This window comes from Rhagoletis zephyria, unplaced genomic scaffold, assembly GCF_001687245.7.
Source record: "Rhagoletis zephyria isolate East Lansing unplaced genomic scaffold, Rhagoletis_zephyria_1.1 Rzeph_scaffold_00013, whole genome shotgun sequence".
NCBI lineage: Eukaryota > Metazoa > Arthropoda > Insecta > Diptera > Tephritidae > Rhagoletis > Rhagoletis zephyria.
This window is the reverse complement of record NW_016157097.1, coordinates 645,279-660,596: the sequence shown is the minus strand read 5'-3', so window position 1 is coordinate 660,596 and position 15,318 is coordinate 645,279. Positions and strand designations below refer to the sequence as shown.

At 32.8% G+C, this 15,318-nt stretch overlaps 1 protein-coding gene across 1 annotated transcript; it reads right to left on the bottom strand.

Annotated features, from left to right (window-relative positions):
* Positions 1-420: 420 nt before the first annotated feature.
* Positions 421-6,787, bottom strand: LOC108359774 (2-acylglycerol O-acyltransferase 2-like). The gene is made up of 6 exons (XM_017611798.1): positions 6,614-6,787; positions 6,431-6,528; positions 6,170-6,301; positions 5,782-6,105; positions 648-823; positions 421-578 (listed from the first exon to the last, which is right to left on the bottom strand). Exons 1-6 carry the CDS (start codon positions 6,722-6,724, stop codon positions 421-423), a joined length of 999 nt encoding a protein of 332 aa, XP_017467287.1. The 5' UTR covers positions 6,725-6,787.
* Between the last annotated feature and the right edge of the window lie 8,531 nt (positions 6,788-15,318).

Sequence of the window (15,318 nt, the reverse complement as noted above, 5' to 3'; positions counted from 1 at the left end):
ATATATTTACATGTCTACGTACAAATGTACATACATATATGTATGTATATGTATGTATGATGTATTTAAAAGATACCAATCGTGCCTGAGCTCTTCTTAACGCCACCTCTCTTATGGCCACCTACTAACAGAGGAGAGCTCATACAACAAATTAGGAATTCGCAGAGGGGAATGGTCTAGCGATTCATGCCGATTTTCTGGCATTACAGCGAAAATTTCTGAGCACCTGTTCCGTGAATCCAGCTCTCTCAGATTTGATATCAACTATGGGAAACTTTTTTCTGAGAGGACTAAAAGTTAGCCCAAGCAGCACGAAAGTACCTGCCGTTGAGCTGCTAGCAGATATTTTGATATTAAACTCGTCGTGGGAAATTATCCTTTATGGGCAAAGTTCATAATACTCATTCTTTATTAACCAATTCACTTAATGATAAGTTTTACATTTTCATAATCGTCTATGTACTTTTGTTTATACGTTTCAAATAAATTATTCACACCTTCAACTACCTTTTTATGGATTTCGTCCACATATTCGGGCCGTGGTATATCACTTTGTTGCACTTCGATTGGTGCGCCAACTACAAAAATTTTTATGTAATAAGAAAACAATTTAAACATACATATTTATTCTATAATGCGTTACTTACCAACTTGCACTATTCGTCTTCTAAAAGGCATTGGAAAACCACCACGACCTTTCATTAACGGTAACGATATACCGGTTAGTCGTTTAACGCACAGTTGCCACATCAAAGCCCATTTGCCGTCCCACCGATCGAAGCTATCAACTTCACCAAAAGTAAAGCAGGGAACAATGGCAGCGCTAACGGATGAGTTAGAATTAAATTATGAGCAAGTTCACTTATCTACTGTACGTATTATATAATATATTAGTAAAATAAGAAAGTCTGGCGTTCTCTCATTAGTCGATAAGCATAGGATAGGATTTAGCATCGCCTTAGAACCGCACTGTCAAAAGTCTTAACAGAATGATGAGTGGAAATCGTGGGCTCTTATTTTATCGAAAACCTTGAGTCATATTATTGTGAGCACATATCGTTTTCCCCAACGATTTTCTCTAATTTTTGTACTAGCTAAGGTTAGGTTAAGTGGGTGGTTTGTCCCACTTCGTGTCCTTCATGCAGCTGCGATAAAAGGCCGTAGGGGTGATATTTACAAATGGTCTGTCAGTACACCCACTAAAGACGAGAGATCCGGCTTCGCGAGAAGATTTCCCTCCCTGATTTTCTCTCCAGCATTCACTGAGTTGACCCGAAGCACATCTTTCCAAGAGTGGTCCACAAGTCCCAGTCTCTCTTCCCTTAGCGGCTCTGGAGAGTTAATCAATCACATAGTTACCGACGATATAAGTTTTCCAGCTGCACTGGGTGGATCTGACGAGCTTCATTGTTTTGTTAACACATTTTCTCGTTTTAGGTTGAATTGCGGTTAAATTTTTTTTTAGAGTGGAGTCAGCTCAATAACTCAACGTTGAGTTGAGTTAAACATTTGTAGAGAATATACACAGCAAGGCGTATTCAATAAGGTGGTATCGGTACGCCAATAACAAAATGTACATGTATTTTGTTTTTGCTTTTGCGGCGAGGACTGTCAAAAATTTCATACGAAGGATGTAAAAGAGGACAGAAAACAATAAGCAATCAACTGCTCTAACCAATCAACAGCAACCATTTGACATATGAAGCCGTGAGGCGAAGAAAATCAAAAGGGTGCTGCTATCACGTCTTAAATACGCCTTGATACATAGCTGAAGCTGAATAGACAGGGGACTAGCGATGATATTGACCTTGTACAGTAGATCTTCACCGAGGTAAAAACAACAAACAAAAATTCTGGGCTAAAAGGCAATATAATTATTTCTTACGAAGGATAAATTTGGATCTCATTGCCGAAAATGTGTTTGTTAGACTAAGTTTTACGGTAGCTAAGTATGTGATCCGTTATGATTCGATGGATTTCCCTTATCCATTCAAAATTTCAAGAAATCTGAATTTAATATAAAGCGTAGAGTAGGGACTTGAATATTGAATAGCCATTAACTTCGTTTCAATATAAAAATTACTAATTCTTATCAGAACATCCTTAGCTAATTAAGTTAGAGGTTTATCCAGTTTCGAAATAGTTATGCTCTTATTATGACTGTTATGATTGCACGTATTTTTGGCATAATGCCAGATTTCCATTTGTGCTTTAAATAACTCAGTTGGTCATTATGGGCCATTCACAGTCATTAGCAGGGCCGAAGAAAATAAGCAAGGAAAACCTAATTTTAATTTTTAATTAATAATTTAATTTAGATATGCTCCAGGGATGATTTTTCGCTTTTGCGATCCCGGGATTTTCGGGATGTCGTTATCACAATCCCGGTATCCTGGGATTAGTGTCGGGATTTAGATGTTCATTACTTTTCAACAACTCAAATAGAAAAAATTGCTCCTATCTTCTACCATAAAATAAATATATAATAAATAAATAATAATAAATAAAGTTGTAATCGCTGTAAAACCATTTTATTTATACGCACGTATTTGTTTTCGTACGTCCCACCGTAATTTACAATGATTTTTATTTTTCGAGTTTAACCAATAAAGATTAAAAATAATAATTAATATTTGAGTTTTAATTTTTCGCCCAAAGGTAATTATTATTACTTGATTTTTATATTTTCGATCAAAAGTAATGATTATTCTATGATTTTTATATTTTCGCTCAAAGATAATAATTATTATTGAGTTTTATTTTTTTCACTTAAGAATAATGATCATTCCAAAACATCAAAATCTATACCATTGCGGTTTCCGCCGTATCCTTTTCAGAGGTAGCGACACCCTAATTAAAAGATAAGTCTAAAAATTTTCAGGTAAAATTTTCAATAAGTTGCGTCTGTAAAGCATTTAAAATTTTATAAATAATCATTATTTTTAAGTGGAAAAATAAAACTCAGTAATAATTATTATCTCTGAGCAAAAAAATAAAAATCATAAATTAATCATTATTTTTGATCGAACAAATAAAAATCAAATAATAATCATTTCCGTTGAGCAGAAAAATAAAAATCAATAATAATTATTATTTTAGAGCGAAAAAAATAAAACTCATAAAATAATGATTAAATACTGATTTAAATAATTTTACTCATAATGATTACCGTCCCTGTTTTAAAGGAATATATTCGAAAATATGATTACCTCCAAAAATTATCTAATAAATTCATTGCAATGTAAAATAAAAATATGGGAACCAAATTTTCTTTAGGATTAAAAAAATAAAACTTTTCTGAATTCACAAGGACGAATAGGTAATTTTTTAAGCTGATAAGCTGCACCAAAAAATTTAATCTGATTAAATTCTATAGAATTTCCTCTTTAATTTGATACCCGTATTTTTTCTCTAAGTGCATTTAACTAATTTTTTAAATCATTTTTGAATTACTGACGTCAGAGTGAAAAACTAAAAAATGCTATTTTACTATATTTGGCCCACGGTTTTGCGAATACTTTGATTTGTGTGTAAAATTTACTATTGCACGGTGTTATATGTAAATGAGCTAGACATTTATAGCCAATACTGGTCAAGAAAATTAGTTTTTGCCGTCAGTACAAATTAGAAATCCCGAAAATCCCGGGATTATTTGTAAAAATTTCTTTAGTTTGACGAATAAAAAAAGCCAAAGAAATGGTCAAGAAAAATATATTGGACCGAATTTTCTTAAGCAGTACGCAGTTCTTAAGAAATTTGCAACGCTTTCGACTATGGTTTGCTAAAGTTTGTTTGTGAAGAGTACAAGGCACCTTTGTTTTCAACTGAAAAGGTCCGTACTTAGCTTTATACGTTGAAATAAGCAAAAAAAGTATGATCGTTAAAATTAAGCTTGGAAACCCTGAATAAGCAAAATAAGAAATTCCAAGCAAAGTCAAACTTTACAAGCGATGACTGAAATTTGTTCTAAAATAAAAAAAAAATATATTAATTTTAAACCACCATTAGCTAACCGATTGGTAAAAAGCGCTGTATTTCTATTAGTTAAGTAATAAGTAACTGTGAAAATAGCCCTAATGCTAAATTTGCACTAGGCATTGAAATGACAAAAAATTGGTGTTATTTAAAAAATCCCATGTGGAATTGAACTTAATGACTATTTTTTTTAAGTAATGACACGATTATTTTTTAATGTCTAACCATATGCCCTTATACTATCTATATATATAATATGTGAAAGGATTTTTTTATCCAGGTCATCAGAGCAATAAGGTTTTATTTTTTTTTCGAAATGAGTTTCCAGATTTAATAAAAAAATAAGTTTAATTTATTTAAAAAGTTAAACCAATTATTACAAAATGTGTATCAATTGAAACGGTTTTAAAAATCTTTTTCTTAGCTTTACGTTAGGAGGGGTGCTACCTGTTTAAAAAGTTTAATTCGATTTGATTTAAGGGAATCAGGTAATAGAAATATGTATCGCCATATGGTCGTCAAACGAAAATAATTTAGGAGGTAACAGTTTGTAAATGTTTAGAAGAGTGTTGCCACCTGTTTTGAAAGTCGAATTCAGGCAACTTATAAACAGTGAAATATTAAAATACGCCAAACAAAAGAGTTTAACACTAATATTTTTGAGGTGTTTAAAGGGAGTTGCCGCCCGTTTAAAAAGTTAATTGAAAGTAGTTAATAAGTTTAATGAATTATTAAAATATTGGCAATACTTTAAATGGATTTTGCAAGGCCTTATTTCTGAACTATACATATTTAGAGGGTTGCCACATGTTCAAAAAATCAAATTCATCTTAATTTATCAGTTTAACATCAGTCAAATCATCAAATCAAATTCATCTTAATTTATCAGTTTATCATCAGTATGTATCACGATGTCAGAGAAAGGTTATTTAAGAAGGTTTTAGCTTGCAAATATTTTGACGAGGGTTGCCGCCTGTTTGAGAAGTTGAATTTAATTAACTTATATACAATTTATATGAAATATTAAAATACGGGTGTCTAACGAAGGGGGTTGCCCCCGGTTTAAAAAGTTACATTAAAAATATTTAGAAATTTGGACGAATTACTAAAAGATGGATATCAAAATCGAAATGGGTTTTAAAAGGCTTTATTTAGGAGGGTTACAACGTGTTTGAAAAATCAAGTTCAACTGAATTCATTCAATTTAATTGAAATATTTATCACAATGTTAGACAAATAAGATGTAAGAAGATTTTAGTCTGGAAATACTTTTGAAATGGATTTCTATCTGTATGGAAAGTCGAATTTTTTTAACTGATACTCAAGATTTACGAAATATCAAAATATGAGTATCAAGGTCGTTACATTTACCGTTCTTTCGAATTTTAAATATGAGAGGTTTGAAGTAGAGACCTTGGCCTGAAGATGTGCTATAAAATTTTAATTTTGAAAGTCAAAACTTTCTTATCGGTACAGGGTGATTTTAAATTTGATGATATGTATAAAAACCGACATTATGCGAGACCTCTCTTCACTCGGAAACGGCTGCATGAATTTAAAAGAAATATGGAACTCGGATCGCTTGTAATTAATAGCTTGAATTAAACTTTAGGGCGTTTTAACGCCATGCGGGTTCACTAGTTATATATTATTTCACTATGTGCCCAACTTTGTCATTACAATTTTCGCCATTTAATGCCTAGTCGAACTCTAGCGTAAAAGTACCTGCGTCCATTAAGTTCGTTTCCATATGACTTTTTTTAGATGACACACATTTTTTTTTTGTTAATCCGAATTAATTCATACCCACTTTTAATAGCCACACGAACAAAACCTTTGCGCTTTAAAAGCGAAAGTTCATATTGTCCGGGACGTGAGTCCAACGCCTCCTGTGCGCCACCAACCACAATGACAACACCGTTAGATGAGAAACCATCACCCTTCCAGCGACTTGTTAAATGATTCATCACCGATTTTTCCGAAACCGAAATGAACCCGGAAAGGCGAAAAAAATCGTAAAGTAATGGCGTTACATAGGTTAGGTTTAAAACCGTATGTTTGGGTCGAATACCAGGAAATAAGGCCAGCCAATTATCAATATCAAATCCCGCGTTAACAGCACTGCCATAACTGTAAAATGAAAACGCTTAAACAATTGTTAATGTGTAATAATAATTAAATAGTTAAAACTAACGTAAGGACTCCATGTGGAAAAGTGGCGAATAAATAATGACGATTTGCGGGTAGATCTTCAGTTTTGACCAGCTCGATGGGGAAATAGCGGCGAAGACTCTTCCACAACCAATTGCTGCGCGCCAATCTAAGGCTTGAATTAAGTATACGTACATTAGTAAGTACATATGTACATATGTATGTATGTGTTTTGGGATATTTTCGAAAATTTATAGTTTCTTTTAAATTTGTATCGCACACTCATGATTAACTAATCACTTACCCATTTCCTTTGATGGTAAAAATGCACTTCGCGCTTGATATTTGAATATATAAAATGTAAATCAGTATTAAAGACTTCCAAAACAAACTGCCATAAAACTACAAAAAACGAGATTTAAACAAATATTTATTATACATATGTATGTATGTGTGTGCTAATTTTATTCTAGACTAATCAACTTACAATTAAGCGAATAGACACAATCCAACCAGAAAAAAATGCTACGTAAATTAAAAAAAAACTCACAGCTCCCAGAACCTCTTTTATTTTTTGAAATGCGTAACTTCTTTTCATTATAGGTTATTTAGAGGGTAAATCGAGGTCCGTAAATGTGCAAACTTCTTTAACGACTGACTTTCTACTTTTAGGTGAATCGATCATGTTCATACTACAAAAACAAGGACGATTATTATAACTATAAATTATACAAATCAACGCTATCAAAATAATTGAGTTGTTGAGTGATAAGAATTTTAAATTTTTTAATAAATAGATAGCTCTTAATTAAGTTCAAAATAATAATAAAATAACTCAATTAATAAATGACTCAATAATAATTCCATAAATTGTATATATGTAAATTGAGCCACGTTTTTATAGCAGTATTAATCAAGCAATTATCCAAGCCTGAGTTTAATTTACCATACAACTTTTCTATTCTTAATTGTTCAATTATTGCTTACTTGAATGTCAGTCTAGTCAAGATAACCTGTGCAGGTCTGTTAGGTACGTTCCATAAAATACTTTCGGATGATATCACTAGACACGGATATAGGTGCGAGTTCAAAAGTTTACCGCGAAGAAAGACGCATAAATAAACTTCAGCGAAGAAAGACTCTTTAACAAAGTTGACGACAAAGAAAGCTGCGTTAAAATATGTGACGTGTAACATTTGACGAAAACAGTGTTTGCGGGTGTAAATTCCCCAAAGAGTTTTCCGGGCATGATGATGAAGAGACAGTCCTTGGTCATGTATAAATCTATATTTACGCGTTTTCTTCGCCGAAGTTTTCCTTAGGCGTCTTTTTTCGTAAGATTTTTTTAACACGTCTTTTTTGCCGTCAAAATACTAAGGCGCCCTTATTCGTGTGACGATATGATTTATATGGATCACGTCAAAATGGGTATCTGGCCAAAATTGGTGGAGAGCTATCGTTATTTCTAAGATGTGAAAAGTTAGGTATTTTTATGTAGAATCTACGATTTTGCGGTGTTTATAAAAGCAATAACGATTCGGTATTAAGTCACCATTTTCCGACCTGTTTGCTGAAAATTTTCCTATATCATTTATGAAAATCCAGATAAGCGACAAAAATCTTAACAAAAGGTCACTAAATATTTTTTGAAGTTCGCTGGACCCGAATCCGGGGTCAGTTTGGTCTCACGAAGTCAGTATCGAGGTTATTTGAAGGTCAGCTAGACGAACTATTGCAACCTCAAATTAAATCTACATATATTATCGAAGTGATTTTGAAAGGATCTTTAGAAAAATCATAATTTCTGAAATTGTCTATTGATTTTTGTAAATAGTACCTAAGTAGTTTTCCTGGGAATAAAACATTATTGTCAAAGTAGTGACTAAACGGGACTATTTTCTTTTGAGATTTCGACAAAAAATGTTTTAGAAGTGGATAAAATAATAAAAATTGGTGTAAGTTTCAGTAATTCCTTTCCAAAGTCATATAAAAACTTAAAATTGGTTGAAAAAATGACGTCATGCGAAAATGTTTTTTTAAGGATAAGTTGAGAATTGTAGGGCGTTAGAAAAGTTTCAAATGCAGTTTCGTGAAAACTGTGTAATAGAATCACTCAAAATACTTGTCCATTCATCGTTTAAATCAAACTGGTCAACATCTGTGTATACCGCTATGATTTCTAAAGACTTGTTATAATGGAAGTAAAGCTGCCTTTATATGAGGCGATTTTTTGACAGGCGATAATCGCATGCAAAAGTTGACTTGCTGTCTACTTTGAAGCAAGCGATTTTTGAAACACTTTTTACACGAGCGATTTTTCCACAGCAATATTGAATCGCCTGGAAAATCGCCTAACATAAATCCAGCATAACGGAACGGAGTGAACTGTCACTTAATTATCTATTGTATGGGTAAAGAATGCAAATGGTTATAATGCAAGTAAACGCACGGTAAAACGGAAGCATCTAAATTCAAAATATACGGCAAAAATCAACTTTTTCTGGGTATTGGACCAAACCAATTATTTTGAAGAGGAGTTAGCTTCCGAAATATTGTCTGGCCGCTACTATTTGCTGACCAAAAGTCATTTTTTAAAGTATCGATAAATCGATTTTATTTTTGTCGCTTCACTCCAGAGTAAAAAAGTACATACATACCTACTCATTATTTTCTTAAAGAGATTTCCCGTTGAGATATCAGCCATTAAAGTTGACATTTCTACTAAAAGTTTACATTTTTTTTTTTCGTAGTCAGTATTCTTGTAGCTCGAAATGGTATAAGTCTTCGAGTGAGAAAGATACTTCAACAAGTAATATTTGCAAAAAAAAAACCGACTTAAAGAAAAAAATATATATATATATCTATATATTTCATGATTCAATAATCGGATCTAAACCACCTCTGAGACACTACCTTTCCGTTGCAAAAAGAATTATCGAAATCGGTTAACGTGGTGCAAAGTTATGCGGTAACATACATAAAAAAAAATAAAAAATATTCCGACGAACTGATAACCTCCTCCTTTTTTGGAAGTCGGTTAAAAAAAAAATATTCTGACGAACTGATAACCTCCTTTTTTGGAAGTCGGTTAAAAAAGAGAATGGAAATGAATATCGAAAGTAATATTTGTGTGATTAACAAAAAAGAAAACTAACACATATCTTGCTAAATAAAATGAAACTCATTTTCAAAATGGACTCTAATTTGGGTAATAGTATTCCGCTTTAAGAAGAGCTATAAACAAGTAATTTTTAGCAAAAAACAAAACCGACTTTAATTCTCATATAAAAATTTAAGGAGTATCGTTAATTTTTTCATGATCCAATGATCGGGTCTAAACGAAATATGCTGGAAAAGGCAAAATAAAATAGCGAAAAAGGCTGGAAAAGGCACTAGGTATTGCAAAAAAGGCAAAACAAAATGGCGAAAAAGGCTCTAGGTATTGCAAATAAAGCAAAATAAGGCACTAAAAAAAAGACAGAAAATACGAAGAACAATCAAAAAATACATTCATTTTAGAAATGTTTATATTACAATTGAAAAGAGAAAAACTATGAACTAGTTTCATTATATCGCTAGCTTAGAGTGAAAAGTTGCTAAGTCCACTTTTTATGAAAACTCATATTTTGATATAGGAGGCTAGAGAAATTGAATACGCATCGTTTCGAAAATTATAAAGGTACTTGTTTTATTTTTTCCTCTTCATAAGCAATAAAAGGAAAATTTGCTAAGTCCAAAAGAAGCACCGCAAANTCATATTATCAGGAATAAGGGCGTTTTCCTCGCCCTTTACAATTTTATCCACACCCCTTATTGTCTCCAAGCCTACGTTAGCTGAGAAAACGGCTTTGAATTTTTCCAATACCAATTTGGCAAGAGGTCCCTGCGCTTCTATAAGCCGCATGGGAAGGTGTATATTTTTTAATCTTAAAAAAAAATTTGTAAATGCTATAATCACTTTTTTAAAGGTAGAAAAGGCAAAAAAAGGCAAATATCTTAAAAAAGGCAAAAAAAGGGCAACATCTATCTCTTTAGCAGAAAAAAAGGCAATTTCCATAAAATCCGTTCCCTGGTAATAATATACTTGTTGTGCTAGATTTCTTTCAAATAAATATGTACAAATATAAGCTTATATCTAAATGAAAAAGTTTTTACTTGACGCAGCTATGATTCGAAAAAAATATATAGCAAAAACTAAACAAATTTTTTAAACTAAAATATTTTCCGATAACGCTGTATTGGATCCGCCATTTTCAGTTTCAAAAATCCGACCTCAGATTTTAAATCATCGATTTCGAAAACCCCTCTTATAAATAAGTTTTTGATGAACAAAAAAAAAATAAATATAAAATTTAGTAGCCATATTGGATCCACCATTTTAAATTTAAAAAATCTGCTATCAAATTCGAAATCAGCGCCCTAGAAAACTCTCCATTTATTTGAGTTTGTGCTGAAAAGGAAAAAAATTTAAAATTTGGTCGCCATATTGGATCCGCCATTTTAAATTCCAAAAATATTACATCATATTCGAAATCGGCGACCTTGAAAACCCAGCTTATATATAAGTTTTTGTTGAGAGGAAAGAAGTATAAAATCTGGTCGCCATATTGGATCCGCAATTTTGAATTTCGAAAATCTGAAATTATATTCGAAATCACCGACCTCAAAAACCCTCAAACACTAAATTTCAAATCAATTTGGTTACTTCTTGACTTTTGGCCAGCAAATGGTAGTCGCCAGACCATAGTAAATAAAGTAAAAATATATTTAAATTTTTGTTCAAACTTAGTATATTACAGGTGCTATAAGGGGTCAAAGGTCAGATCTTCGAAAAATTAAAAAGGTTGTATTTCAAAAATGTTTGAACTTTTGTAATATACATAAGTTTGCACAAAAAAGTTATAAAACTGTAAGTTGTATTAAATTTTTTATAACTATTGATTTAATTATAAAATTTTATTAATGATTTGTTCTGTTATGTTGTGTTTGATTTAGATACTTTCTGATATTTTTCTGTATGGCAACTGATACTTTTTTTTCAAGCTCGCGGCAACGCGGACACTCACTAGCACAGCACATCAGACTCCCAATAATAATACCCAATTCTTTATTTAACAGTTATCTCATGGTAACTATGTATATATTATAGGTCCGCCAAAAACCCCCAAAAACCACAGAAAATCCAATGGAAGAACAAATCAAAAATCTTTAGTATTAATATTGAAAGTCTCCTGACGAGAACCAGAGTTTTCCGATCGAAAAATATTTGGGGTATTCACAACCGTGTCGTAAGTGTCGTATTGTTGTATGTCGTAAACTTTAAACGCCTAAAAAATATATTAAGAGGGTTCGCAAAGTACTATCACAGTCATATTATGAATTTTCACAGTGTTAAAAAAAAGTTAATTGTGGTTTTAAGTTCTCTAAACATTTATTTAAGCTTTTAAAGTTTACGCCATGCAACAATACGACGCTTACGACACCGTTGTGAACCCCCCAATTGATTTTCAAGAGTTATATACAACATATTTCGTCGAAAACGTTTTTCCCATATAAAATACATGGAAAAAACTTTGAGCAACCTCTAAATATTTTTTGATTTCCAAGTAAAAATTAGAGGTATATTTTGTTCGGTATAGAACAATCCTAGGGGTGAGAGAATTACAATTCCGACTTTACATTTTTTGGACCACCCTGTGCTATAGCGTATCAAAACTTATGTTTTTGCAAAAATGGTTAAATAATAAATAATTATCGGCGATAAAAATATTAGTTTTATTTTAGTTAAGGCTAGTTAACAAAAGAATTCGAAATTTTCGATTGAAAAGTGTTTTTTTCGAATACTCATTGTGTAAAAGTGCCTAAAAATTCGATTAATCGACTATTTCTCAGTAATTGCAATTAATTTCAATTAATTGTTGTGGCTTGTGATTAATCATATGATTGATTAATCGATTATTTTTTTGCAATCCCTAAACACTAAGCTTTGTGTAAGCGCAAATCTTATATAACTGAGCTTTTAGCCTAGACTTAATGGGCCGATTACGGATAGCATCGCAACCACGGTTCGGTTGCCAGCTGCCAACGCAACTGGAAAGAAAATTTGTATTACGAATGGCAACTATCATCAGTTGCTGTAGAGTTATCGATAATCGAAATTTCACAGTTCGACAACCAGCAAGTGGCTGTAAACAAGCTGTGCAAGTAAAATTAAATTATTTAAATAAAGAGTTTTAAAGAAAAGACAGCAATAAAGCAAAATTCATCACAATTATTTGTTTAAGAGGAAGAGAAGTACATGAACGCGGCCTCAATTAGGCAACATTTACAGGATAATTCCAATCCTCTAGAGCTACCGCGTGCACTGTAAGCAAAGGTTTTTCTTTTATTATCCTTTTGTTTTCATTTTCAAAGCATATTGAAGACTTCTAAAAGAAGCTGTAGTATAATTGGTTAATAAACAGATCATCCACTTCGTTTAATTTCAATAATACCTCCACTCATAAAAGCTTGCGCACCTTGCGAAGGAAGTGCCACAGCTATGACTTCAATTTGGAAAACTTGGTGTCGGTAGTTTTAAAAGAGGTGCTTCAGTGTTCGCTTTTGTTTCGCCAAAAGGGCATACTCCACGGGAACTAAAATTTCATGTCATTGGTTTGTTATTTTCACCATATTCTGTAAAAGCAAACTGCATTGCAAAATGTTAATATCGTTAAAATTATTAAAAAGTAAATTATATGACAAACTTTTCAATTTTCGCTCCTAAATACACTCCAAAACCCTTCGCAGCAACCACAAAAATGTAGTTGCCTGTATACACACTTTGTAGCAACTGCAGTTGTCAGTTAAAAGTTGATCTGTAATGTCGTTTTGACAACTAGCAACGCAACTGAAATTCGCTTGCTATCGATAATCGACCCAAAAAATTTAAGTATTTTCCATACTCTTTAATTTTCGCTCCTAAGTACGCTCCAAAAACTTTCACAGCAACCACAAAAATGTAGGTGCCTGTATTCATACCTTGTAGCAACTTCAGTTGTAAGTTGCCATCTGTAATATCGTTTCAGCAACTGGAAACGCCACTGAAGTTCGGTTGCTATCGATAATCGAACCATCAGTTTAACTTCATACTAGGTTCACATATAACTAGATTATCGTCATTTTCGAGCTTAACACCTAATCTGTAAATAGAACAAGAGATTAGCCATATAAAAATCGTCCCTTGCTAATCTGTAATTATTAAATAATCTCAGATTTAACCGATAACTTTTCGGTGTCCAACCTAGTTTTATCCATTGTTTTTGTGAAAAAGAGGAGAAATGCCAAATGTAACACCCGATTTACATGTTTCAAGTACTTGAAAGCAATTCTTGCTCATTCTCTTTTGCGTTTTCTATTTGCTTTTACACCTTTCAATTCTGTTGAATTCAAGTTTTTGGTTCTTTAAATGGAAAGCAACGAAAATGCCAAAAGTAAAGCAAGAAAATTGAAACGACTTGACGGTACAGCCGCATGTGTACTCGTCCCTTTTCTTCTCACCCCCTCTCTTCCACATGCGAGCAGAATTGAATTCAATACTTGAACTGTGTAAAAGCAGTCTAAAAGTAAACCAAAATGGCCGCTAGCAGGGGAAAGAGGTTTGTAAAGGTATTTTTAATAAAATGTTAAGTTAAAATATATGTATATTGCTTATTATAGCAGAAAAACGTGATCACGTTGGCACAGAGAAGAAACATAACTTTTCATTGAGATGTGAGAATAACAACCACAACAAATTTGACAGCTGATACCATGTTCTGACCGACATCGAAAACATGTTTTCGTTGCTAAAATTGGTTTTCGACTTAAAACTTGTGTTTTCGTCCATGTAAAATCTGTCAAACGAAAACCAGTTTTCGCTGAAAACTACTTGAAAACTCACGTTCCACTCATACCAATCGGTGTCTTCACTAGTTTTTTTCGATTATTTATCGAAGTGGAAGTCATATTTTATCATCTTTAATACGCCATTTCGGATTTATTGTTAATTGGCTGGTAAAAGTAAAATAAGAATGAAAGTAAGAGGCTGCAAATGAAAAGAAAATGAGGGAAAAGCATTTTGATTTTGTTTTTGTGTAGCAGAACTGTAATCAGAGGATGTAAAAAATGTCAACGAAAACACTAACAGCCTTCAGCCCACAATCCCTAAACACGTTTTCAAAGTGTTTTCGTTGTCGGTCAGAACATGGTATAATAATCTGAGATTTGCCTATGTAAACGGGGTGATTAAAAAACGAGCTTTGATTGAGATAATATTTATATGTGAACATACTTTAAGAAGGCATTGATGGATTTTGTTGACATTTGCAAATTTGTTTTTGTGTGTTTTTGCTGCTGGTTCGTTTTACAAAAGTGAAAATAGGATTTCCTTGAAATCTGGGCATGAATCACGTAACTCTGAAACGATAGTCGTTCAAACGATACTGACAAAACGATGTTGTCAAAACACTGATTTATGCATTTGTGTTGCTGTTACGTGTTACTGTCACTGTTACGTGAAGCAAAACTGGAATCGAGTTGACGATATCGCACAAACGTTCAAACAATTTTTGATTTTTATGAAGCAAGACAATCTCGACACGATATCGTTCAGACGATTGTCGTCATACGTGATTCATGCGCTGATTGAAATCCAAAAAATCGAAATCTTGAAAGTATATGGGAAAAATTCTGGACTTCGAAAGGTTTCACAAATTCTCGGATTATAGTGCACTGGGAATGTAACAGGCTAACCTAATATTCACGCACGCCGCCAATTTATTGTCAAAAATTTCTCATGCACATGCAACTTGTATGAGATCAACCGAAATTAAACGGCGTGCGTATGAAGCTAACTCAATTTCCAATTTTTGTTCTGCGTGACATTTTGATTTGACGTGTCGCTCAATGAAATCAAATGCAAACGCATGCAAGTCAATTTCGGGTGACGCAAAAAAACAAATTCGACGGCATGCGTACCAAAACGCAAGCCGCGAATATTAGGTTAGCCTGTAATGTAAAATTTGAGAGAGCTGTCACATAAGAAATCTGTTAAATGAGCCTCGCGTGTAATCGGTTATCGAACGCACAGCACTACATACGTAGAAGTCTGTTGGTTTTTGATTTCTACGTAAAAATGGTATAGCAGTGCATGCAATGCCAAGTATGCATAAC